Source organism: Maylandia zebra, linkage group LG20, assembly GCF_041146795.1.
Source record: "Maylandia zebra isolate NMK-2024a linkage group LG20, Mzebra_GT3a, whole genome shotgun sequence".
NCBI classification, from domain to species: Eukaryota; Metazoa; Chordata; class Actinopteri; order Cichliformes; family Cichlidae; genus Maylandia; species Maylandia zebra.
Window position 1 is genome coordinate 8671965 of NC_135186.1, and position 26682 is coordinate 8698646.

At 41.7% G+C, this 26682-nt stretch overlaps 1 protein-coding gene and 1 long non-coding RNA gene across 3 annotated transcripts; one reads left to right on the forward strand and one right to left on the reverse strand.

The window, feature by feature from the left end:
- Window positions 1-384: 384 nt before the first annotated feature.
- Window positions 385-10907, reverse strand: xpc (xeroderma pigmentosum, complementation group C). Of its 2 annotated transcripts, XM_012919857.3 has the most exons (14): window positions 10603-10907; window positions 9152-9451; window positions 8934-9030; window positions 8311-8395; window positions 8067-8221; window positions 7762-7882; window positions 7570-7659; window positions 5476-6342; window positions 5023-5183; window positions 4723-4804; window positions 3261-3392; window positions 2967-3136; window positions 2306-2399; window positions 385-2136 (listed from the first exon to the last, which is right to left on the reverse strand). In XM_012919857.3, exons 1-14 carry the CDS (start codon window positions 10712-10714, stop codon window positions 1804-1806), a joined length of 2799 nt encoding a protein of 932 aa, XP_012775311.1. In that variant the 5' UTR covers window positions 10715-10907; the 3' UTR covers window positions 385-1803. The 2 variants fall into 2 exon arrangements, with proteins under 2 accessions (XP_012775311.1, XP_012775312.1); XM_012919858.3 differs by lacking the exon at window positions 5476-6342.
- LOC143414257 (uncharacterized) lies at window positions 3323-9109 on the forward strand. Its single transcript, XR_013094777.1, has 3 exons — window positions 3323-3419; window positions 7547-7674; window positions 8974-9109. It is a non-coding gene; the product is annotated as an uncharacterized LOC143414257 (long non-coding RNA).
- Window positions 10908-26682: the final 15775 nt, after the last annotated feature.

Here is a 26682-nt window from a genome sequence, read left to right on the forward strand (position 1 = left end):
GTGAGCTGTTACTGCTGCAACATGACACATTTTACCTCTGCAGTTTACACTGATGTTGTCTTTACTTTTAAGGAATGCCTTACAGTCTACCTAAAAACAATCATTACCTTTTCATAAGAAAATTAGAAAAATCCAAATTTGAGAGAAAAGCAAGCCAAAGTCAGGCCCTCTTCTGGCAGTCCTTTTGTAGGTAAACACAGGCAGTTCACAGTGATCAAGACTCTGTGCCTAAATACAATTGAACCTTCAAGAACATAATTAATATGGCATTAGTAACACCTTTGTTTACTCACCATTTCAAGGTGGTTAATGGGGCAATCTTGATGATCTTTAAAAGTGTCCAATTAATAAGTATAGATAGCATAATCTATAAGAAATCTACAGCATTGTTTTTATTTCAATATATTTAAACATTTATTACAAAAATAAATTTCATACAAGAACAATTGGCAACTTTTAAATGGTTTGAAGACATGTAGTACGGAAAATCTTCCAACAATTACAAAACATTGATTACAACCCTGTAATCAATGTTTTTTCATCAATTTGTCATTGTTATGTTATTATCTCACAATTTACAGTCAGGCATCTCAAAATTTCTATTTACCAACTCAAATTTAGAAGAAAATATGATCCTAAAATTTGAACTTGAAATTTTGACTTATGGATGGTATTTTCTTTCTGTCTTTTTTTCAGTGTCGGAAACAATAATATACAGCCAAAAGTTATAAAATGGTGCCTAATATGTAAAAGAAATGAGTGTAAAAGAAATACTGAATGCAAACAATGACAAAGAGAAGAGGAGATATAAGCAAACCTCCTGCTAAACAGGCAAAGAGGACACGAAGCACTAAAGATAAATCAAAAATGAAAGAACAGTTTTAGTGATTTTCAAGTTATACACTTATTAAAAACTGTCATATAGTCTGCATATACTTTGTTAGATGAGGAGTCTATATCCATAGATCAACTTAAATGTGCACAGTGGTTGGTTCCTTACAATGGCTCTGTCAGATCTTTACCCAACATGAGTATTAAAAAAAAATCAGCTGACAAAAGTAAATAAGCGGAATGACTTTCTTTGTAAAAAAAACCCCAAAACATTTAGATTGAGCCAGTAACAGAAGCTATGCTCTTATTTGGTCAGACCTGCAGGTTGGGGAAAAAACTGCTAACATGAATGTGATAAAACAGCAGCAGCTGACAGGAGCACAGATGCTGTGTGCTTATTTTTACCATTCATTATAATTTGTAGTGTTAGCACAGGAGGTATTGTGTTTAATTGCCACGCAAGTTATCCATTCATGTCAGCATAAGCTCTAAATGCCAACATTAATGTGCCCAGCAGGTTCAAACCTGTCTGTACTGGTCAAAGTTTGAAGCACTGAATATTTAAACCTGATATCAGTGCCCAATACTCACCTAATACACATGAAGATGTAAGGACACTTCCACAGTCTCCATGACAACCTATACTGTTGCTGTACATATGCATGTTTTTTTTCCCCATGTCCATGAAGTTCTCACATAAAAATCTTACAATACAGTGTACACCAAAATGGAGCTATGAACAGTGAGGCTTTATGTCGTCACCTTCTCCTCGCTTCCCGTATTTCCTTTCCTTTCCTTCCAGCGTTACTTCCAAAGGCTCCAGGGTATTTCAGTGACCCATGCAGCATCCTGCTTTGAAGTGATGTGAACATCTTCCAAACTAAATGTTGCAAGAAGTCAGTGAAAGTGCTTCTCTAACAGCATAATGGAATCAATCTTTGCTTTACAAAAACCTGAAGGTGGTCTCCAACATCACACTTTCTCAAAGGGGAATAAATGTTGCTCTTGACCCTTCTTCTCTCGTTTTGTTACTTTCTTCTTCTTCAGTCCGCTGGCATTTCCACCATCCTCCTCTGCTTGTCTGTTCTGAGGCCAGGACATTGCTAGAGTCTCGGATGCCGTCTTAGCTCCCGGACTTTCACCCTCAGCAGCCTCCTCATCTGAGGAAAACCCTTCGGCGTCACCTCCATGAGCAAGGCTCCCCAATCCCTGGTTCTTCTTGTTGTAACGCTTTTTAAGCCTTTCTCTGATCAGGAGTCCTTTGACCAGCAGAGTCCAGTTGGAGATGGCCCTCTTCTCTTTTTTCTAGATGTTGCAAGAAAAGAAAAAAAATTAAGCCTGTCACATACAGGTTTCTACTTGAAAGTAACAGCTGATACTTTGTGTTAAAGTTCCCACCTAAACTACATAATCTGGTAATCTTACAGGGTTGTAATCAATAATTGTCAAATTAGTGATATAAAAGAAAACACACCTCTTTCTCCTTCTGTTTCTGAAGCTCTTGTTCTTCCACCCACGCAGCTCTGAGGACCTCCTCGTGCTCCTCACACGCAATGTAGCCATCAGTGCTGAAACACACACAGGTGAGCAAATATCCCCTTAGCTTTGACATGTTTGTAACAAGTGCATTTATTTCATTTCTTTCTTTAGGAGTAAAAACATCCTGATTTTGATCTTTTTATTTTAAACACTGAAATGATTCAATGCAAATGCTCACAGAGAGGGATTTTACCCAAAGCCAACTAATGAGATGAAAATAAGCTCGCTGGAAACAATACAGATAAATTTGGAAAGCAACTAATTAAGCTTTCAAAAAAAACCAAAAAAACCCAAAACAAAACCCGCAGTTGTGATTGAAATTTGAAGATACTGTTATCAGTATCTGCCTTCACAACTAAAACTTGAAAACAAACACAAACTGTTTTTTAAGAAAATATCACGATTTAATGAGTCTGTCTAGGAATCAATAATGATGTGCACGGGTCAAAAAATGCATGATTTTGTTTGAAAGTCCCTCAATATTGTGAAATTCTAACTCTCGGTGCAGTTGTTCATCCTGAGATTCTCCTGTATGACCGTATCCATCTGCTTAATTGTGTTTACACCCCACCGAAGGCTCCTCAGAGTCATCTTACACAGCGTGCGAGTATCCTCCATGGAAGTCGAAACCTGTGACTGCAGGCGCTGCGTCAATGTTCAGTTTCCTGGCCACGCGGTGCAGGTTGGGCAACCTGATATGAACACAGCCCACCGGCAACATACAGGGTTTAAACAGGTAGACATTACCGTAGTCATTACGTGGGACCTGAGGAAAACATACAAAACCACAATGACACTGACGCTTTATCCTGTTGGTTCTTATGTTGCTCATAAAACTTTGTTTCGCTTAATCTTCTGAATGTGATGCTCAATCCCACACATATACATACCTTCCCATCCACGGCTATCGGCGGCTGGTACTCTTCAGTTTGCCATTCTCCAAACAGAGCCAGGTCATTCTCATCCTTCAGCTCAGACGTCATCCTGGCCTTACGGGAACGATTAGAGAAGCCCTTCACCATCTAAAAAGGAAAAGACGTGTTTATATTGTGAGTTCATAAAGTCACCAAAGCATTTCATGTTTCCATTATCTGTGTGTCTATTCAGTATGCAGCAGCCTCAGTCTGTTATGATTCCCCCTTCCTGTCACCTTGACGATGCCATTGATCCAATTGATCCAATTAATCCAATTAAGCCAAACTAGGATTTAATAGCATCAGTGCTACAAGAAGAATTCAATACATCTGCACTCAGCAGAACATCAATGACAGGAAAGGAAAGGTTTGCAAGATTTTACACCTTATATCATTTCATAATTACATCAGTCATTCTTCAAGACAAATATATCTCTAGCAATAACAGTTTATTCATGGGGTCAGGTTTAAGATCTGGGAGCAATATTGGTAGCATTCCATCAATTCCATATTATTAGTCCTTGTCCATGTATGCTTTATTCCTGTTGCCCACTTCTCATCAGTATGTCCTGGTTCCTAAATGCCTGATGTGGACCTTGTTAAGCTGGGCAATGTCTGAGCCGGTATGGCTTTGGCTCTATATCTCTCGCTCATGTTCTGAAGTAGGCTTGGGCGGGCCTAGCTAGGGGCCCTTACTGCATGCATGCCCTTATCGAGATTTGAACCCCTGGCTTATTGTCAGACCCACAATCTGGGATAAACCATGGAGCATCGGCTAATAGATCACGAAGATGGCCCCTGAGATGAGCTGCTACAAGAACACCTCCGGCAGATGAAGACAGACGGTGATGAGGAAAAGGAAGAGTAACAAGCACGGCCCATTGACAGATGGGAGGCACATCCAAGTGATTGGGACAGTGTACTGGAACATCTGTACCACATACACAACCAAAGGTGTGTGAGAATAACAGGGATAAAGTCCAGTGGGGGTTTGAGTTCCAGATTGACAAGCAGCTAGTGGTAAACCAACCTGACATAGTGGTGATTGACAAGAAGCAGAAGACCACAGTTGTGACAGATGTGGCAATCCCAGCAAGCAGGAACATCAAGAAGAAGGGGCATGGGAAAACACAGAAGTACCAGGAGCTGAAAGAACAGCTGGAGCAGATGTGGAAGGTAAAGTCCAAAGTGGTTCAAGTGGTAGCAGTACTCAGTGCAGGCTTGATCACAGGGCTGGTTCATTTAGAAAAACTGTGTTTTCATTACCAGGATAAACTCTCCTCCTCAGTCATGAAACATGCTAATGAACACCGCTCAGCTACAACTGCCTTCAGGTCAGAGTGTGACTGAGTTAAAAACAAACTGATGTAACAGAGAAACTAACCACAAAATGTCTCCTTTTGAGGAAGGGAAGAGAAGCAAACAAAAAAGAGCTTGCCTTGTATGGCTCCTCCCCTAACCGGACAGTCCTTGCTTCTTTCAGCCACGTGTCTCTGGAGTGCAGGGTGTGCACACAGTCCCTAGAGATGGATAAAGATTTAAACAGGACATGAATGACGACAGTCCTTTTTTTCCCCTCTCACACTGAAATCCCAGTTTTCCCTTGCTTTTTGGTTTAGCGATAAGACATAACTAACTAGGTTAACACAGACTGCACAGTATAAAAAGCATTATGTGCGATGGATTTCGAGGTATACTTGAACTAAAATGCATCTGTGATGAAAGTTTAACTAGTTACCGAGAGTATACTGGCTCCCCTCTGCAGTATCCCAGCACAGTGGCTGTAGGAGGATAGATGGCCTCATATTTCAGCAGGTGTCTCTTTAAGGCATACAGCGGGTGGTTCTTATACTCCGCTACAGACACTGGCAGGGGTTTGTTCAGAAGAGTTTTCTGGAGCTGGGAGAGCAGAGCAAAGAAAGAAATTGAAGTAGGTCAAGACATTGTTTCCTTTCATGCCATTCTTGCATTGTTAACGATGGGAGTAGCTGATGGGCCACAGCAATTTCTTGACTAGGAGGAAAGAATTCAATGTTAAAAATAGAGTAAAATCCCGTGTACATTGAACATTTCCTGCTAATCCATATGATGCATACAGGACATGTGATGTGGCCACTGGTTTTGGTAAGAAGAATTGTGCAGAAAAGTAAAAAAAAAAAAAAAAAAAATCGAAAAAAAAAATCGAAGTCACCTCCTTGTCTTCCTTTATGTCTTTCTCGTCCTCGGGTCCCAAGAATGGCTCAAGCGTTTCCTCCCACCAGTCATCATCCACCCGCCTCTTCCTGGATGATGTCATCCAAGTCGGGTCATACTTCTTTCCCAGGTCTTTCACAAACCCGTCCCCGTCCACAGACACCACATATGTCACCGGTGTGGTTGCATTCCGGTAGCAGAGTTGAGGAACTCCAACACCGTGATCCACATCTACGCAAACCCAGGAAGCTGTTTTCTCCAGATACACCTCTAACCACTCGTCTGCACCTGGGCCTTCTCTCTTTGCCCCACTCCTCCTTTTTGTTCCATTGCTCGTTGTTCCTTCTCCTCCTTCTTCTTCCTCTTCTTCTTCCAAGTCTCCATCCTCCTCATCTTTTACCTGTTTTTTACCTCCACTGCTTCTTCTCTTTGGAGCTGCAGTATTTCTGCTGTGTGTGCCCTTGGCCTTCCCTTTCCCTTTATTCCCCTTTTTAGATTTAACCCCACTCTCTGAATCCTCACTGTCATCCTCACTGGTGGCTTGAAACTCATCTTCGTCACTAAGCCCTCCATCCTCCTCCCCTTCGCTGTTGCTCTCTTCCTTGTAGCTGACCTTTGAGGCAACACTGCGGCGTTTTGAGTTCTTTGGTCTCTGCCCCCCTGATACTACAACTTTCTTCTCTTCCTCCTCATCCTTTTCTTTCTTCTTTGCTTTCTTTCCTCCTACATCTCCTTTGATCGTTCTCCCTCCTGCTGGTCTCTTGGTGCCAGGAGAAATCTTTGGCTCAGGGGAGTTTGTCTTGGATGATTCCTTGCTTGTGTTGCTCTTTTCTGGGGCACCAGCAGATGTTCTAGCCCCTTTGGCCTGCAGAAATGAGATATTTCCAACAGCATGTTTGTAAGAACAGAACAACCTTAAAATCAAATGGCAGACACCACTGCATATGCAATACTGCAATGAGTTGAAATACTGTATATAGAGGCATATGTAAGTGTGATAAAATTGGTGGCTGTATCCTTTTAATAAGAACCTGACACCACAGCTTAGGCTGTACCTTTTGTATTTTCACTTATATTACAGTTTATTCATTTTTTACAGGCTAAAGTATTAGGTAAAGTGTTTCAAAAGTATTTGCTCGTCTGCCTTCACATGCATATGAACTTGAGTAAAATCCCATATGATGTTTTTTCCACTCTTTCCAGCTACAACAGCTTCAACTCTTCTGGGAAGGTTTTCCACAAGGTTTAGGAGTGTTTATGGATATTTTTGACCATTTTTTCAGAAGTACATCTGTGAGGTCAGACACTGATGTTGGACGAGAACGCCTGGCTCATAATCTCCGCCCTTACTCATCTCAAAGGTTTTCTTTTGGGTTGAGGTCAGGACTCGGTGCAGGCCAGTTCCTCCACACCAAACTTGCTCATCCATGTCTTTGCTGACCTTGCTTTGCACTTATGCATTTCCATTGTTCTAGAGTCCAGTGGTGGCGTGCTTTACACCACTGCACCCGACACTTTGCATTGTACTTGGTGATATTAAGGCTTGTATGAAACCGCTTGGCTGTGGAAACTCCTTCACTGAAGCTCTCTACACAGTGTTCTTGAGCTAATCTGAAGGCCACATGAAGTTTGGAGATGTGTAGTAACTGCAACCACCGACCCAGCTCTGTGATTTTATGAGGCTTACCACTTCACAGGCGAGTTCATAGCTGGGATTAACAATCGCCTGTGGAATATTTAGTAGAAAGTACATTTCATGACTGGACTTGTTGCACAGTTGGCATCATATCACAGCACCACACTGGAATTCACTGAGCTCCTGAGAGCGACCCATTCTTCCACAAATGTTTATACAAGCAGTCTGCATGCCTAGGTGCTTGATTTTATACACCTGTGGCCATGGGAGAGACTGGAACACCTGAATTCAATGATTTGGATGTGTGAGTGAATACTTTTGGCAAAATGGTTTATTTTTTAATAGAAGGCTTTAAAAAATGTGTTCTATACATTAAACTGCAGCAGTTATCCAAACGTGACTGTTGTAATTATACCGCAGTGTCTTCTTAAAGGAAAAACAACAAACTGTCAGTACCTTGGCTGATGGGGCTTTGAAAGGAATCGGCTGCAAAGAAAGGACCAATCGGCAGAAAAGCTGCAGAGAGCGTAGGACCAAGAGAAACAGCTGCAGGAAACACAGGTGCATAATTATTTATTTTTCATTTGTACGTCGAACTAGGGGCACTGTTTTATAGAAAATGGACCGGTTTCATGCCAAACTACTAACGTGAGTCATCTCCTCGTGGTTTCTGGCTGAGAGGCTTGCCAGTCGCCTCTCGAGGAGCCTCTGGGGGTCCGGAACCTCTTCACAGGGAAGACTGGAGTTGAGGGTAAATGTTGCTCTAAACCTGGGAAAGAAGAGAGCCGGATGGATGGAAATGGAATCATAAGATATGGCGATAATTATAGAAGGCTACCAGTGACTGATGGCTTCTGAATAGTAGCTCTATTGTCCCTATTGTACAAATTTCTTAGTTTTACACATTCTAGCATTAAAATAGTTTCAGGAACTTCACATTTATAAGTACATACCATTTAAGCAGCCCAGAGAGGTAGTTTTGGTCGATGCGCTTAGCTGCCATGGTGAAGTGGGCAGGCAGCAGCGACAGAGTGATGGCCAGCAGGTCTGGTTCACTGCACAACCTGTTGCGGAACATGGCGCTGGCAATCAGGCACATGAGGTGGACCTAAGAGACCAATCAAAGGTTCGGAACGTCAGGGATGAGCTAGAGAAGCACCATGAAAGGAAAGGTAGAACTAAACAGCGTGTTTTCACCTTGTGGGTGTCTATCAGCAGGTCCTTCTTATATCGGTTCACCATTCGCCTCAGATATGTCTCAAGTTCCGCCTGCTTTTTTTGCCTGGCCAATCAGAAATCATGATTATTGGGTTAAAACAAATATACCATTAACTGCACACCCATAGATAACGCATTTTCCACAAACTAATCACATAAACACACAATTACAGGTCCCTCTCCTGACACCTGTGGAGAAAATTCATACTAATGTACATTTGAATGAAACTCCATGACCCAAAAATGTTTTCCTGAATATAATGAGAGGATCGGGAGTTTGGAGACATCAGCTAACAATGTCTGGAGCTACATTCAGATTGTTTTGATATAAACAAAATCTAATTAAACTCAGAGCATGAACACAATGAAACTTTATTTAAATTATGCTAGTGATTCCTGAGTTTTAATAATGAGGTTGATTTGTTTTGATTGACTTTTGGATGTCTTCCTGTGTTCATTTCATTTTACAGATTAACACCTCAACTGTTTAAGAAATAATATCACAAAAAAGTCTGTTTTGCAACTCTTTTTTTAAAGAGCTATTTTATTTTCAAAAGTTTAGAATTTTATGTTGAGCATGTGCATATTCTATATTCACTTACCTCTTTCTGACTTCTGGGGTCTCGATCTCAATCTCCACAGGCTCAGAGGGCAGGACGGGTTCTAGAGGCTCAAGTGGACCCAGCGGCTCAGCTAGCTCTGATTAACACACACACACACTATTCATTTCCTTTGTTTTCCATTACTCCCTGCTTAGCATAGGAATAAAAAACAAAACAAAACAAAGTGTTATTACAAATGTTACGGATTTTACACTTACCTTCCACTTCTTCCCAATCATCCTCATCTTCCTCCTCACTGTCCTCCCCTTCTTCTTCTTCTTCTTTCTCTGGTTTCTTGGTGTTCACCTTAAGCCGTGGTGGGGAGGTCACCATATCAAAGTCATCTTCGCTATCATTCTCCTCCATAATGGGTGACTCAAAGTATTTGCTGGTATTGACAGCAGAGCTGGTGTCAGATTGGGAAGACAATTTATTTCCTGCTGCTCGCTTTGAGGGCGCGCGGGGCTTAGGGATGACCTTCCTCTCTATCTTTTCCTCTTTATCTTTGATGTCCTCACCTGGTAAAACAGATTGAAAGATGTTTTGAAGCCTCTGTGCTTGACTGAGAATAAAGGAAAACACGTCAATACAAAACAGAAGTACAACCACCCTAAAAATGTATTATATTGCGAGCCAATTTTCTGAATGAAGATGTTTTTTCTTTCTTTTTTTGCTACAGAAAATTGACAAAAGTGCCTTAATTGTCTGGAGAATCATTTTTGTGCCACTGTAGGAAGTGCAACAGCATTGTTTATCTGAATGAAAACTACAGTTTATGAATGATTTACCGCAAAGCATGAAGGGAAGTGCTGATACTGGCCTATGAGTACATAAGATGGATGACCTAAATGCCTCTAACACTGAAGAATAAAGAAATCTATATGAATTTTTGATTCTTTAATCCAACGGAGGAAAAATCAACAATAAAAATGAAAAAAAAAAATAAAATTCCAGAAAAAATATTGGTTATTTTAAACCAGATGCTTGTATTAGCCTAAAATCTGAAAATTGGTTTATCACTACTATATACACCACAGAGATAATGCTCTTATTCAAATACACGTCAGAGATCACGTCTGAGAAGCTGCAGATAAACCAGCAGGATTAAGAAGTTAACACACACACTTACACCATCTATGCACAAAATATGGTTGGTGTTTTGGTATGTGGAGCACAGATGTGCATCCGGGCCAGCAGATCCACTTCAGCAACCATGCACATCCTTAAGCAGTGCACCTGGATGCTCATACAGTGCCTTTATGGTTATGGCCATAATAGCTCGATATTATGCATTGCCTCCAATAAACCGAAGCTTTGCATTGATGTGTGACATAAATTATATTTTTGTCACGTTATAACTGCACAAAAACTGCTTCTCAGAGCAGTCAGAGGGAATGGATGACAGAGGATGTGTTTTACATTTCAATTATTTTATAATATTGTGAAGTAGTATTTTTCATTTACTACAACTAATGCTGATGTTAGTCATCTGTGTGAAACTCTTCCTCAGATGAACGTGTGTAAGTTTATTCATGAACCCAGGCTCACTGTGCACAGACCGCTTAGCTAACCTCCCCTGTACTTCACTTAATTTCCTAACTATTGGGGGCTAGAGGTTCCATTTATTTAATGACAGACACACATTTTAGGCAACTCCGACTTTTCATACCAGCATTTTTTTTCTTCGCTCTTGTTTTTGCCCCGCAGCTCTTCGCTTTCAGCACCTGCTTCAGTTTCTTTGTGTCGCCCCCCGTGTTTGCGCACTCTCTCCTCCTCGCCATGCTAGCTGCCGTCAGTGGAAGAACTTTCTTTGAATAATAATATCCAGAGCTAGACGAGCAGTAGTCCTTCAGAGCTCCACATGCTGTTGTATAAGGGCGAGGAAACAGCAGTTACCCAACACTGCCATTCAGGAGTTTTCATAATACAAGAAACTGCACCCGGTTGTTGTGGAGGCCGGACCTTGACGTCATATCCGCTCTCCTGTCTTCTTCTTCTTCTTCTTCTTCTTCTTCTTCACTAAATAGATCCAATTCAGCTCCCTATAATTACAAGTTAACACCTGGATATTTATAAGTAGGCTGACACCAACATTTGTTTATAAATGGCTTTATGGTCTTATACATATATATACATATATATATATATATATATAAAATGTGGTGTTTCAGGGAGGTGTAATACCACTTTTGGGCACTAAGGGGTGGTGTTGTGCTTTCCATAAGGTTTTCAACTTCGACAAAGGTCAGCTCCACATGCTCCTGGTAGTTAGGTTTCATATTAATACTCGTTTTTAACAGCCAGTGATCTCTTTTAGGTTATATAAGGAAGCATTTAGCCAGAAGCATGTTCAGTGTGTTCAACAGAAAAACTACAGTAGAGACACAGTATCAGAAGAACCTCTAGCTACTGTACATGTTTGATGTAATTTAGTGGTAGCTAAGCATGTTTGAAAGGGCTGATGTTCAGTGTTATCAAAGAGGCTGTAACTGAGCATGCGGTGTCAGCAGTGGAAGTCAGTGGTTGTGCTGAGAATGAGAGTGAGAGGTTGAAAAATGAAAAACACTGTTATCCACTGTGTAATGCAAACCACTCTGAGCTCCACTCAATAAAAGCAGCCAAATATGATTCATGAAAACTTTTTAAATGGTCTTCCCTTGATAAATGGATTTTTTTCCCCCCACAGACCCCAGTGTGCCCGGAAGCATGTGTTGAGACGAAGCAACAACCGGAAAGAAAACAGAAAAAAGTCAGTCACGAATTTGGATTGGACTTTAATACATTGCTGAACAGATTCTGCATGATCACCAGGGACAGGAGACCATTAACAGGCCCGTTCAGCTGTCTGTCAAAATCACCTTGTTTGCAAAGAAAAAAACAATCCTTGGCAGAAAGGTAGAGAAATAAGAAGCAGAAAAGCTGGTGTCATGTCATGTGAAGCAGAAGTAAACTGTGTTATTCTAGGTATTGTGAACAGGGATTTCCTCACAGTTATTTTCTAAAACTTTACACAAGCAGATATCAGTGGTTTTTTGGGAGGTTGTGTCAACTGTGTCACTGCAAGATGCTGTTTTTTGGGGGGATTTTTTATCCCACTGGAGCCCTGAAAAGACTTAAGTGGGTAAACGACGATGCCTGAGCGCATTCTTCATCTTGTTATTTTGCACCGGGGTCTGCGTGACTTCCTTGAAACAAGTTCTGCCTCTTGATTCTGAATCAATTTGGCTCATTTCAGTTCAATTTAATTTTCATTTAGCCCCGTTGTGATCTGTATCGATCCCATTGAGGTTCTGTGGCAGATGTGTGTGTGTTTCACTTCAGAGAGCCATCTGTCAGCTGATACAGTCAGACAGCTTCAGACTGACTCACTGCAGTATGAGCCTCCTGAAACCAGGGGGCCCTTTCCATAGGTACTGCATACACCATACATATGCATACATACTGCATGCATACGCATAAATGAATGCGTGTTTATGTGTGCAGCGCGTGTGCGTCCATACTTCTGTTAGAGGCTTTGCCTTGACCATCATGTGGATGTGTGCATGCATATGTGAGCATGCAGGCTAGGCTAAGAGTGTGCTTATACATATAGTCTTTAGCATGTGGATGGGTGAGGTGACATGGCAGGAGTCCATGGTCGTGCGCGCTTTGCTCCCAGCGCAGTGCATGGCTTCCATCCCTATATGAACCATAAGTACAGTCAGATAGGAATAAAAAGCCATACAATGCACGGGGCATTGAGAAGACTGAGTTCTATGAACAAGGACACACACACACACACTGACAAACACGCATGGAGTCGGATGATAGATGGAAAGAGATTCAATTGAAACCCCCTTGAGCGAGAAAAACTCAAAAAAGGATAAGAGCAGGTGAAGGACACAGAAACCAAGAGAGAAAAACGAGCTTATAGGAGATGACTCTGCACGGCACTCCAGGTATGCTGAAGATCACACCGAGACTAATCAGAAAACAGCCTGCAAGTCAGATGGGGAGTACATGAAGCCTCGTCAAAGGCAAGTGGTGGTGAGGTGTGGCAACAGGTCTGACATCCACAATGCGAGGACACGGGCTATTTTATGCCCACGGTGTTGTCTCCACGGCAGCTGGATCTGTATTGATGATGATCAGAGCGAGCTGTCCCGGTGTATGGTGTACAAGATTTTTATAACAACAGTAGTAGTAGTAGTAGTAGTAAACGCCATGTTCGAAAGCAAAGACCTTCTTTTTGGATTCTGAGTAACCACACGGGGTCTTTGCTTTACCTTACCCTGTATGTATCCATATATATGTATATATTACAAGGACATCCGTTTCACCCCTTAAAGCTTTCCCAAAGGCAATTCATGTGAATTTGCAACACAAGTACAGGAAAGTGTTTGAAAATTCTTACAATGCATGTTCATTTGAAATTTTTTCTTTGATTAAATGAGGCAGTTACCTTCTTGTTAACTTATATAGGTTTAAAAACATAAAAATCGACATCACCTGCTAATAGATTTTGGTCGTTTGGTGTTATGTAATTGGAGCATACGTTCTCCATATGATCTCTCTTCACACGCTCTAATCTGTGCTGCTTCTTACATGTGGATTTTTTTTTTGAGTAAGTTATAAAGGGGGCAGATTTTCTTCCATTGAGCACCTGTTGTCCGCTTGGACACTTTTGGTTTTGAAGCAGCTTGGTACTTTTTAAGTCCACTTAACACAATGTATTACTTGATAGTTTTTGAATCCCCCACTTTTTCTACCACATATGGTCATTTCTGGATTATCCCCATAAACAAATGTCTGCTAGCACATGTAAGACTGAGATCTGTCTCAGTAACAGACATATTTTTACAGTGGAGTTTATGTTTTAATGCTGAAATATCTGCTGTCTGATATATCCTCCTAAGCCCCAGGAAGGATTTAGCAAAAGGATTGAGAATTTGGCAAGAAACTGTAATAAAATTAGAATCCCTCCTTCTCCCTCTTAAAAAAATCCCTACAAGTCTGGAGTAGGTATGTTATTTTTGATTTCTAAAGAAATAAAGCCCCAGAAACCATTCCTCTCGTGCCTTAAGAGGCTTCGCAACTTCAAGGAGCGGATATGAAATAAATCCAATTACCGAGCTGTCAATCAGGCCGCTAATTAGTACGACTCCAGCACACTAAGTGGTATCAAAGCTGGAAACTCAAAATAGAGGCGACAAGAGGGAGAGACACACACACAAACACAAATTCACAAAACAAGCAATTCTTAGCTGAAAACATAACTACCGCAAATAAACCCCACATCTCAGACGCTTTCTCATACAACCTCCAGACAAGCTGCTGCTATTTCTGGATCGCCACAGACGAGCAACAGCAGCTTGAGGGAGGAGGAGGAGGAGGAGAAAGGGGAAGGTGGGGGGGTAGAAGAAGATGAAGAAGCGAGCATCCGTGCATCCGAGCCGGGACCCTGCAGGTTCTTCTTCTGACTCAGTACCCGCGTTCCCTGTGTCCTCTCGGGCTGCTGCTGCTGCTGTGGCGTCTTCTGAGCTGTGATTCGAGCAAACAGTGTCCGGCTTCAAACAGGTGGGCTCCGGGGTCGCGCTTGGGCTTCTCTTCGAGGGCCTGAAGAATTGTCCAAAAGAATAGTTGTTCCCTGCTCCCGTCCTCTCGTCCTCAAAGAGATAGGGTCAGTGATGCTGCCGCTGCCACCGGTGGATATGTGGAGTTTGACCGCCCCTTTACGCATCTGTGCGTATTTTCATTCAGCGGCAGAGGCAAACAGACGGAGAGAGAGCAGGGAGAGAGAGAGTGAGAGGGGAGGGAGGGAGGTGTGGTGGAAAAGGACAGTAGTAGGAGGAGGGGGTGAGGTAACAAAAGCCCACAAGTGAGGAGGAGCTAACAAAAAAAAGAGGGATTGTGGGGGGAAAGCGAGGAGGAGGCATCATCATACCTGAACAGGAGACCTCCCTCTGTTTATGTGTGTGTGTGTGTGCGCATGTCTGTGTGTGTGAGTGTGTCTGTCTGCAACAGAGAGGGTGCGAGGGAGGGGAGGCTTATGTCGCCTCAGTGACGCGCAGTGTTAATAAAAGCCAGGCAGAGGGGCTGAATAGGGCTCTTTTCTGTCTCATTCAAATACTGCCAGAAAGCACTTTCATTCTGCTGATAAAGTAGAGTGTGTGTGTGCGCGTGCGTGTGTGCTGGAGCAAGAGAATGTGTGAATATGTGGGTTTGCATCTCCGTGTGTTTGCCCTCTCTCTCTCCCTCTACCTCTTTCACTGCCATTTACACTGCGAACAGCCAGACAAACAGACAGATGAGTGTACAGCCCAACTGACGCCTGATAAACACAAGCCCCCCAAAGTCAGACTTCACATGGAAGATATATCTCTATCTATCTATATATATCTATATATATCTATATCTATATATCTATATCTATCTATCTGTAAGGCAAAAGATGAGGGAAGAGACACATTACTGAGCAGACAGGGAGAGACCGATCAGCAAAGAAGGAGTCCTTGGCACCTGCTTTCCTTAAATTAAGTGGGAAGCGAAAGGGAAGAAAATTAGTATGTCTACAGACGAGACACATTTAGAGAATAAAAAACAAAAAAACAGGGCAATAAAGGTCAAGAAGAAACAAAAAAGAAAGAAAAAAGAACTGGGGGAACACTGTGCGGGGATAAAGTAGAAATACTTGCTCTCGACCTCTTCCCTCCTCCTCCTCCTCCTCCTGTTCTCAGGGACTCGGCTGGAGTCGCATTCCAACGCGCCGCTCTCAATCCCTGTTACTCCCGGCAACACAGTTCCTTGATCTGGTCCCACGTCATGCCGGGCAGAGGAGGAGGAGGAGGAGGAGGAAGAGGGAGTAGGACGTGAAGGTGGGTGCCTCAGAGAGGGAGGGTAAGACAGGATGGATGAGAAAATGAGTGTACGCAATGGGAGGAAGAAAAGGAGGAAGATGAAGAAAGACACAAGAGAAAAGCAAAGAGAGGAGAAGGTAAAGGAAGAAAAGAAGGAGAAGAAGGAAACAAATGAAGGGGCTGGGGGTGTTAGGGATAGTCACAGATGAAGGAAAAGGTGTGAGGAAGCAAAAGAGGTGGCAGAGGATATGAGAAGAGAACAGAAGAAAAAAAGAAGTAGAGATAAGATCAAAAATTAAAGCGAAATGGGAGCTGGTGAGAGGAGTCAGTCGGACAGGTGAGAAAAAATAGGAGCAAGTAAAAAAGAAACATTACCACCCTCCCCATGGCATTCCTTCCTAATTCTGAAATTAAAAAGGACAATCACTGTTAAGGCTCATTTGCTCCTCTTGAGGCCATTAAAGTCAGATGGGTTTGCTCTGGGCTGCCTGCTTTATTAAGGTTCAATAAACTCGTGTTAAGGAGAAGCGAAAAGTGGAGACAAGGGTAGAGTAATAAAGAAGACGGAGCGGTGACACGAGCGCACATGGCTGACGTAACATCTGGAAAGTTGTGGCGTTAGTTTTAAAATGCTTGCACCAGCAGACAGGTGGGATCCTGCCCCATCAAAATCACACGTAAAGTTCACACGGTTCAAGGCAGCTCTAATCCTTTTATTTTTTAAACTTTTTTGGACACTGTCTGGCAGAATATTGTGCTTTGGTTGAATACCCAAGACGAAAAGATGACTTAATCGCTTTTTAAACCACTTTGAAAATGTTTTGAAGCACATAGATCACAGCACAGCTGCCCGACAGCTAAAAGCGTGCTAATATATACAGTATCATTTAATAAACGAGCTCTAGAATAGGGTTTGTGGCCACTGGACGGCAGTGGAAATAAGCTGTGCGTGCAACAGTGACAGTTAATCACTTTTTAAAAATGCGGACTCGTTGCAAACAGTTGCTGGTTGCACATCCGGCAGATGGGGAGGAACATTGTCTTTCATCCATCTCATTTACCAGGAAGGCTGGTCTAAAAAATGGGAACGCTGCAGTGCAGTTTGGCAACCCTGAAAACTAAATCCACAAAAACATGACCTAAACCAAAACAAAACAACTAGCTGAAAGACACTAAAAGTTCCACAGAGCTAAAGGGGCAGTATTTAGCCCAGTTGGACACAAGCAGTCGAGTGATTATTAATGTCAACCCATGGAGGCTCTGACCCTCTCATAGCTGTGGAGCCGTAACCTGTGAAGCAGACCAGCAAGACGCCATGCTATTACAGTGACCTGAACGTAGCAGTAACACATCAAGACATGCAACAGTTCTCTGAGAAGGGTGGGAAAGACGACTGTGAGCTAGAAAGCTCTGAAGTAAACAAAGCAAGTGTCAAAGCCTGAACCAGAAATGCACACTTTTGCTAGAGCTCAAGGATACACACCAAGGATGTGTTTTGGTGGGAGTAAAGACACCTGTTGTTTCTTTTAAGGCGGCATCTTTAAAATAACAATACAGACTGCAGCGGCTTTAAAAACAGACTTCATAGAAATGCCAATTTCCACATGGCAGTCTAAGCAGCAAGGGCTTGCTCGTAGGAGTCTATGGGCTGGCTCGCCACGCGTCACAGAGAGTTAGTCTTTTTTTATGTCCAAAGACTGCCAACAATCCTTTAAGCAGGGCAGAAGAAGCAAGCAGGAAAATCACCTACAGATGAAAATGTGAAGATTGGCGGTACGTTTGACCTGCTGTGCCCCAAACACGAAAACATATAGGTCTCTTAAAAATAGCATTACATGGAAGTAAGTCTGCTTTAATGGTTAATAATCTGGCACAAAGACATGACAACATGAAAATGTCCCCAAAGATGTGCCCTGATTACACGTTAAGCAGGAATCAAAAGCAACTAATCTCATGCATTCAGGTAGACCAGTTGTTTTTGGTGGAAGTAAATACGAGATTGTGTGAAAGTGTCCATCTGCAGTGAAACACTCTGCACATAAGTAGATGTGAACCATAATGAGACCAATTTTGGGCTGCACAATGGCCACAATGGGCAGACTATTCAGCAGTAATGGCTGCTGCGTGCTTCTTCCGAGGATCCTAAAATAGTAAACCATCTATCCAACACGCCAGGAAGGGTTATAGCAAACAGGATTATTGCAAATGGTATTATTGATCCACGGGCGTGTGTGTGTGTGTGTGTGTGTGTGTGTGTGTGTGGGGGGGGGGGGGGGGGGGGTGTGTGGATTATACAAGGGGTGGACTAAGGTTAAAGGGCAACTCATCTGGCTTTTCACTCATTTATCTTTATCGTGATTACGCCACAAACAGTGACGGGTATTCAGGCATTTGCTAGGAATCGTTTCTTTTCTCAGCTTAAAAGCTTTAAAAAAAAAGAGCAGAGAAATTACAAAAGAGTAAATCCTCAGAGAAAAAGGAGCAGAGTAAAAAAAAAAAAAACCCGGGGAAGCAGGTGTGACAGGAGAATCAGATTCCTCCTGTTGACGACAACCAGTCAGCTCCAAATGTCAAATGATGTCACTATCCAGTTCTCATTTTAAACCTCAAACACTTGCATTGGTTCGTGCATCTTAAGGAGCCGTGTAAATACCAACGTTATCTCAAATAAAATGATAACTTCAGACGTATGCAGACCTGAATTGGTGAGCACGCTTTTTAAACTTCACAGCTGCTCAGAAATATTCATGCATGCTTCACCAAGAGTGTATTCTGTATCACTGAAAGGCCACAGACAGACTTCTCTCACATTTTGACCATCTTTTCAGAGCAGTAATGGACACCTTAAAGTGGCCTCTGCTTGGATTCATCACAACAAATAGCTCAGTCGCCCCTTCATAGATCAAGTGCAAATTGAAGAAACCGTCAGAGATAAGAGATGAGGGACTATAACAGTCCACTGATATTCAGGGGAGTCCATTATGATCATTTGTAGCGTCAAACAGGCAGTTTGTAGTGATAACATTTACCGTTTTGCTACGGGCTATTCACAGCATCACTAATTTAAGCTTTCACAGCTGAAGTCCTAAGGCCTGTAGTTCAGGATACCCCAGGTATCTTTTTGTTGTCTGGCTTCACTAAGCCTAATAACTGCAATGGCTCTTGGCAGTAGATATCAACTCAATGAGTCAACTCAGGTTTTCTGAAATAACTAAGAGGGAATTCATGTGAAAAAGGGCTATGTTTGCTGCATGTGACCAATCACAAACGTGCACGTCTAGCTTTAGAGCAGCATATGTCACAAATGAAATGCATAATCCAGGCCCAAAGCAAAGAAAAAAAGGTAGGAAAAAAGTCAGGAAGTAAAGCTGTCAAAAACTGCTCCGTCACTAAGATACAAGTACATGTGAATATAATTACAGCTGTGTTTCCATTAAATTCCTGTGCTTGGATGTGTTCTGATGTCACAGTTTTTCTGATGTGGTTTTAATTTCATTCATCTTGCTGCATGCATGGTAGTGTTAGCAGGTAGAGAACAAGTATACAGTACTGTGCAAAGATCCTGACCCCTCCCTCATGTGCAAAGACAAAAACAGAGTTTGTTCAATTCTAACAAGTTTTACAGTCTATAATTGGTCAACTGAAGGGCTAGATGCTTCTCTCAGGACCTGCCACTTCTTCTTTGTCCTCAAATTTTTTGAAGACACACTGCACACCACACTGAGATATTGCTCTTTATGAATCACTTTTTTGGTGCAAAAATATAATTCTATGCTTGTTAAACTGCGTTATGTTTGGCTTTTTTTAAAATAGATTCAACAAAAGAAATGAGGAAAAAATTCGACATTTTGTAATAGGCTGTTAGTAACAAAGTGCCTGAAGACACAATTTAAAACTGATTGAGCTGCCTCTTATGTGTACACATAACATTAGTTTGTGCCTTTAGTTAATTTTATAAAAAATTATTTGAAAGACCTTCATAAAGTCTGGCGAACTGTCGCTGAAGAAGAAAAGAGGGGTCACTCACGATTTTTGCAAGGAACTCTAAAAGCACAATTTTAACCATTAGGTAAGCATCATCTTATGGTATCAACAGAAACTTTTAGCAGTTGACAAAGAAAAAGAGTCTCCTCCATCTCTCATTTTTAGACGGTAAAGAAAAGTCAAAGTATTTAAACAGCCTCAAATTTTTCCTTTGTAGTCGAGGCATCTAGTGTCCTTTGTGTGTGTGTGTGTGTGTGTGTGTGTGTGTGTGTGTGTGTGTGTGTGTGTGTGTGTGTGTGTGTGTGTGTGTGTGTGTTGTGTGAGTTTCTGGGCATTATTTTGTCATAGAAACCAAGACGGAGCAGCCTTTCCACTAACAGACTGGGTTGTTAGCAACACCAGCACATAAGTCTGACTGGGGGACGGAAAAAAAAAACAGAAACAAGGAAAATCCCAGGAAGTAGGTCACAGATACACATCACAACACAAGCTGCCTAAATCTAAAGGAGACACGTGAAAATTCTGGGGTTTAGCAGCAGTGCTAACATGAGGATGCTCAAGTGAAACTGAGGATGATGCAGGACTTGGTCACAAACCAAAGTACTACCAACAAATCATAATGCTGATCAATTATATTACTGAATCAAAAGATGATTTTACATCTGCTTAAAATTTACCGAGACATTCCACTCAAAACTAAAAACCACTCACGTATGTGATGGTCAGCAACTCAACCACTTCATGGCTGATTTGCTGTCATTTCCAATCGCTTCCACTTTGTTATAATACCACTAACAGTTGACTTTGGCATATTTAGAAGTGACGAAATTGGTGGCATCCTATCATGGCACCACTCTGGAGTTCACTGAGCTCCTGAGAGTGACTCATTCTTTTTGCATGCCTAGTTGCTCGATTTGATACACCTGAGGCCACGGAAGTAATTGGAACTCCAGAATTCAAAGATTTGGATAGATGAGTGAATATTTTTGCTAATATAATGTATATTGCATGTATATGTCTCTAAACAAAAGTTGGACACACACATCCATGAAGGAAACATAAAACATAAAAAACAACTATACTAGCCTGAGGGCTGTGTTTCATTGTTAATATGCATTTGCAGATGATGCGACAAGCAGCAACAAAACATAGCTGGGCTCTACAGCTGTGATCAAACACAAAGCCATCAACTGGGGAATTTCAGAGTTTCAGTTTCTCAGCGTCTGCAAAGGAAAACACCCTCTTGTCTTACCAGAGTTGAACAATAATATTTTATGGAGTATAGATTTTTCTCGGTAAGTAGTCCTGCAAAAGTCTTCCTAGCGAGAGTCTGCTCACCTCATTAGAAGGGTGTATTTTGAAGACGCTAACTAAGATGGTGTTATTTTAACCTTCCCCTCAATGCCCTTATCTAACAGGTGAGGTTATGAACTGAGAATAAACACCTTTAGGTGGTGAGGCTGCGTGCTTTCATATATTACTTTCACATCTACTGTTGCAAAAGATCATTAGTGGAAGAGCAGAATAATGCAAAGAAAAAAACACAGTGAAGAAAAAATAAAAGGATGCATCCTTTGATCACAGCTTTAGGCTTTTGATCCTTTGGAGAGAGAAAAAAAAGAACTTGGAGAATTAGGTTTTAACGTTCCTCACAAACTCTGGGTGCTTCTGCGTGACTGCGTGCTCTGTAATTATACACAAAACATTAGTGGGGTAAAAGAAGGTAAGGCGGAGAGGAGGAGAAGTGAGAAAAGACTGAAATAGGTAATAGAGGGGGGGGGAAACAGGACAGAAAATGAATAGTGCAAGGCAGAATTGAACACAACAGAAGAGAATAAACTGCAATAGAAAAACATGAAATATGAATAGGCCCTTGATGATATTCCCACTCTATCTGCCTGTCAGTGGGACTTCATTGATATTCAGGGGAGAGCTCCCCTTCTAGCAGCACATATCAAAAGGCAGTGTTATGATCAATAAACATGCCATGGGAATCAAAGCTTTTTTCTTTGATAGCATTGGTCATTTGCCCAGAAACTGTTTGGAAGTGGGAGCCGGCTTTGAAGGCAGTGGGGTATGAGTCATTGGTTACATTTACAAGAGAGCAGAAAATCAGATTTTTAACCTTTTGTGGGTCAGCTGAGCCGGTGATCCTCTCGTCGCTGTCTCAACAGCAGAGAATCAGATGCCAGGAAGTCTCATCTCTGCTTACACAGCCTTGAAAAGAACAGCCGTAAAAAAAGAAAGTTGGGATTGACTGTAAAAAATGTCCATAAACAGCTTCTACCCTTCGGCGTTTTGATTGATAATACTGCAGTAATAACAAATTGTGTGACATTTCTAAGTTAACCTGTGGGTTTAGGATTGATAGAATGTTTGGAACTGCATGAAAATTATGTATATAAAATCTGTGAGGAAATACTGCACAGTGGAACCATTTCCCGAACTTGTGCTGTGTCATTCCCAGGAAAAAAAATAATCATTTTTTGAAACGTTTTATCAGGATTTGGGGGTCCAAAGACTCATGAAATTAATCTCACTGACACGTAACATCACATTTTTGATTAAAGAAAGATATTGGGTTAAATGCTCAGTACGGCAAGAAAATCAACTTCCACAGACTTCCAAATGTCCTTGAGACATCACTCTGAACATGTAGCCTGTCTCGTTTTCTGTAACCCAGCGGCATCGCTCTAGGGGGTGACAATATCTGTCCGTCAGTCCACCAATGTGGTATTGACTGAAATAGCTAATGAATGCTGGATGGATGTCCTGAATGATCTAGATCTGCAATAAGATAACGGTTAGTTGTAACAACAAAGAGTGATGGGAATTTATGTGCAGCTCAGTAAAGCCACTACAGTCAGTGCAAAACTGTTATTTCCTTGCATATACGAAAAGCTAAAGACAGCGAGCAGAAGAAAGACCCTCCCTGGAGAACACACAGGGCATCAGTGACAACAGATATGACACAATTACATCAAATAAATAAGAGGAGTGGGGGTGAAAGTGGGTTGCAAAGGGCCTTGCAGCTGGGGTGTAACTGTAATAAGGCTTCAGCAGTTTCTAGATTAAATTTCTTTTTCAAATCCGTGAGCATCTGCATGGACTTTGAATGTAAGTAGTTCATGTGGATTTCTGTTAAATGTGAATTTCAGTTTACTGAAAACTGCTGACACATCCAAAGATTCAAGATTCAGAACAAATTTTTGGTTTCCACTGATTAATCGCCATATAATGACAGACAGATTGGACACAATTACCACCTTGACCTTGTTCAGACTGGTAACAGACTTTGCTCTATCCAGTTTATAAGTTGATCCAGTTTTAAAGTTGGTCTGAAGGTGACATCTGACTGTGGGTAGTTGCAGACCTATCAAATGGAACAAGATCACAAGTTCACTACACACGGTCGCAATAACTTTGGTTATGTAGTGGCCTCCGAGCACTCTTTTCTGTAGTCTTACTGTGGTATAAAAGCATAAAGGAACCTTTTGTAGCACATTTGATGACATTCCACCTTAGCAAACCAAGAGCTGACCATGAAACGGAGATCAAGGCACTAAATTACTCTCAGTGCAACTTCACAATGCTTTGTTATGCTGTTCAAGCTGCTATTATCAAGACTTTCACGCACAAAGCCGACCTGAACCTGGAGTTAGAAGAGCCAAAATCTCTCCACAGAAGAATGTGCATTAACACATTTGCTAGGCATAAAAGTTTGAGATTCATTGAAATGCTTTACATCAAAATTTGGGTTCTTAGCAGCCTACTGTTTTCTTTGATTGATGCCCAAGTCTGAGCACATTTCAGTTTGAGTGCCTTTGAGTGTCTAGCTTCACTTCAAGCTGAGTAATTTTAAATTTAACTCTGACAAGCCTGTAGAAGTTGGAGGCAGTCCTGAAAATATCGAAGATTTATAATCGGGAAAAACTCTGCAGCCACAGAGCGTGCAAAGAGAGGTCAAAACATTTACTGAGGAGGTATTCTGAGCACTTTTAGTTTATACAAAACTTCAATCATCCCCGAGGACGTCAAGTTAGAAAAGCAATGGGGCTTCCTGCAGGTTGTTTAGTATCAGTGCAGGTCTACGTGTCTGTGTGTTGGCATCAGATTGTGATTCTGAGAGTGTAATGAAATTAATTAAAACAAATGACTACCTCCAAAGTAGATCAGCACCTGTGCTTTGAGAAATTGTTGTCAGCGATGTGGTTAATACCTGACTTCTAGTTAATGAGCTAAAAGATGCAAAACCACAGGAATCACCCTGCATTACACCTACTCCATTTCCTGTCATTAACATAGACTAGGCCACAATATCAGGAAACAGAGCAAACTACTGCAGACATCCATCTCTCCAAAGAGTTTCGCCATCTTTTCCTCAAAGGATTCTCAGAGGTTCGCACATCAGATCTGATCAATAATTAAACAGTAAATGTTTCTTTTCAGTTACGCTTGTAGTTCATCATCTCATCCTTATGATCAGTTAAAGCTCAAAGTAAGTAAATAAGTAAGTCTATGGATGAGTCTGTACTGTATACACTTCACAACTCAGCTTTGTAGTCTCCTTGTACTTCTCTGCTTCTTTCATGCACAACTTTCACTCAAACAAGAAAAATCAAAGATCAAAACTACTTTTTTAAAAAAAACACTCTGCTCAGCCTTATTAAAGATGTCTTATTAAAGTCGGCTTCTGAAGAGGCGATCAGTCCCACAGTCTGCCCGCTGCTCATCACACTTCTATTACCACCGCAGCCAAATGTTGCTGCAATTACTATCGCTGTCATGGCTAACACAAGTGGCACAATCCTGGTGATTAGAGTCAGGTTTTCACACACTCTCATGGAAATGCAGATACACACACACAGTTGGTAGCAGTACTTGGCTTAGCGGACGCTCAATCGATGTGCTCCACTCAGCCACCTGCTGCTGTCTCCGTACCTTCGTTTCAGGCTGGAAGATAACAGTGCCGGAGACATTAGACATTAGTCATTAATTGAGCTTAATCGTCTCATTGTTAAATTGTCTGAAACCAACCTAATGATTATGCCAAGCTCAAGAGCACTAAACACCTGGCTGCTATAAACCTGAAGCCAAGAGTTTCTTAATCTAAGGGAGGGGACTAGAAATGGGTCACAGGCTCTCCTCTGCCTGGTCCATGTGTGGTGAGAGCAGGTAACTTTTAATGAGCCAGCGACAAGGCTGAAGTTGAATTCGCAGTTTAAAACTTTACAAACACATATTCATAGTTAATGGAAGGTTAGTGAGAGTGTGCTACGGTCCTCAAATTTGATACAGATGACACTCGTGCAAAGTTCTGGTCATTTAAACCCAGTTGAGATTTAAAACTTGAGCTCAACTTGGCTAAAATCAGAATTAGGAGTAGGATTAATGAAACTATAAAACTGCTGTAATTTTCCTCACAGCCACAGTAACACAAAGACATATGACCATGTGTGCCTGGAGCAAAACTCCAATTACTACAGCTGTGACATTGTTGCTTGGCAGGACAGTGACAGATGTCACAGATGAGAGTGTGCACATACATTAATGCATGTTTTCCCCGTGTCAGCCGGACGGCCACTGATTCTGCAAGCTGAAATGCGACCAGTGATAGTAGATTGGATGAACGGCCATGTGGATGGAGTGAGGGGGGCAATGCAAGGAGGGATGCATGTGACTGAGTGATGGTGGGGAGGGTTATGGAGGGTTATTGGGTGGACGACTGCCCACCCTTTGTGCTCCAAATCCGGGGAAATCTGCTAGCCATTGTGGCTCTCTGCTTGTTCACCAGCCAGAAAGCTGAGAGCGGGGATTTCAGCTCCACAGAGCCGATGACTAGCAGGCTTTTTTTTTTTTTTTTTTAAATCATCCTCTGTGGGTTTCTCACTTGCTCTTTTATCCTCTCTGCCCTTCTTTTTCTTTCTTTTTTTTTTTTTAACTGTCTGCCTGCTTTGTTCTGGATACAGTGCATAGTCAGCCCCAGCCAGCTAAAGTATAATCTGTGAGTGACTGAGGTTAGTGATCTGGGTTTTTCAGCGTAATTTAGGTTTTTGGTGCATTATTTGGTGATAGTTTATGCCAGGCAGTATAGTGCCATGTTTTTACATTTGCCCCTGTTTAACCAGCAACACAGAAACAGCCTGTGTGCATTTAGACCAGGCTATTTTTATTGTGTAAAAAAATCCAGGCTCATCCTCTTAGTACCTGCACAGCATTCTTCTCCCCAAAATTCAGCATGGAGAAGCCTCTAAAACACTGTGAGTGTCAGATGTAAGGCGTGTCGCAGCTCAAAACAATATAAATAAAGTTCTTAAGGGTGATCATATAGAAGAATAGAGGCCTTCGCTAAGAATATATATTATACATATGTAAATTAATTTCTAAATTCCAATTTTTATACCTCCTTAACAATATTTGAAAGCTCTGATCTTTATTTTAAAATGTCGGGGAGGGTCACAAGCTATTGCACTCCTAATGAGCCAGTTGATGGTCTGCATGATAGTCTGATATGGGAGTTGCCAGCAGCAGAAAATCACTACAGAGTGTGGTAGAGGCGGCAGAGAGCATCATTACCAAGAGCTTTCCTGCCATTAAGAATCTCCACCTCCAGCAGAGCCTGTGTAAGCCCTCCACCTGACACCTGACTGCTGCCACAACTGTTAGATTTGTCATGTACAATAATGTCACACACATCACCCTTACCCCATCTATACTGTAAATTCAAGAATATCTATTTATTAATCCCTTATCTTTATATTTCTTAGAGGATGTTTATGAATGCCCCACGTCTGTATAAATAGGAGGGTTACATCAGGGAGGGCATCTGGTGTAAATCTGTGCCAAACCAAACATGCAGATCAATCTGCTGGAGTGACCACTTGGGAAATAAAGGAGCAGCCAGAATTACCTTCTAGTTTTTAAATAAC

What these genes read in the sequence shown, in the direction of transcription:
- xpc (XM_012919857.3), bottom strand. Translation starts at nt 10,714, where the DNA reads ATGGCGAGGAGGAGAGAGTGCGCAAACACGGGGGGCGACACAAAGAAA. An exon ending in CTCTCTGGGCTGCTTAAATG is followed by an intron (nt 7,883 to 8,066) that starts GTATGTACTTAT and finishes CTTCTTTCCCAG; the next exon opens with GTTTAGAGCAACATTTACCC. An exon ending in AGAAACAGAAGGAGAAAGAG is followed by an intron (nt 2,137 to 2,305) that starts GTGTGTTTTCTT and finishes TGCAACATCTAG; the next exon opens with AAAAAAGAGAAGAGGGCCAT.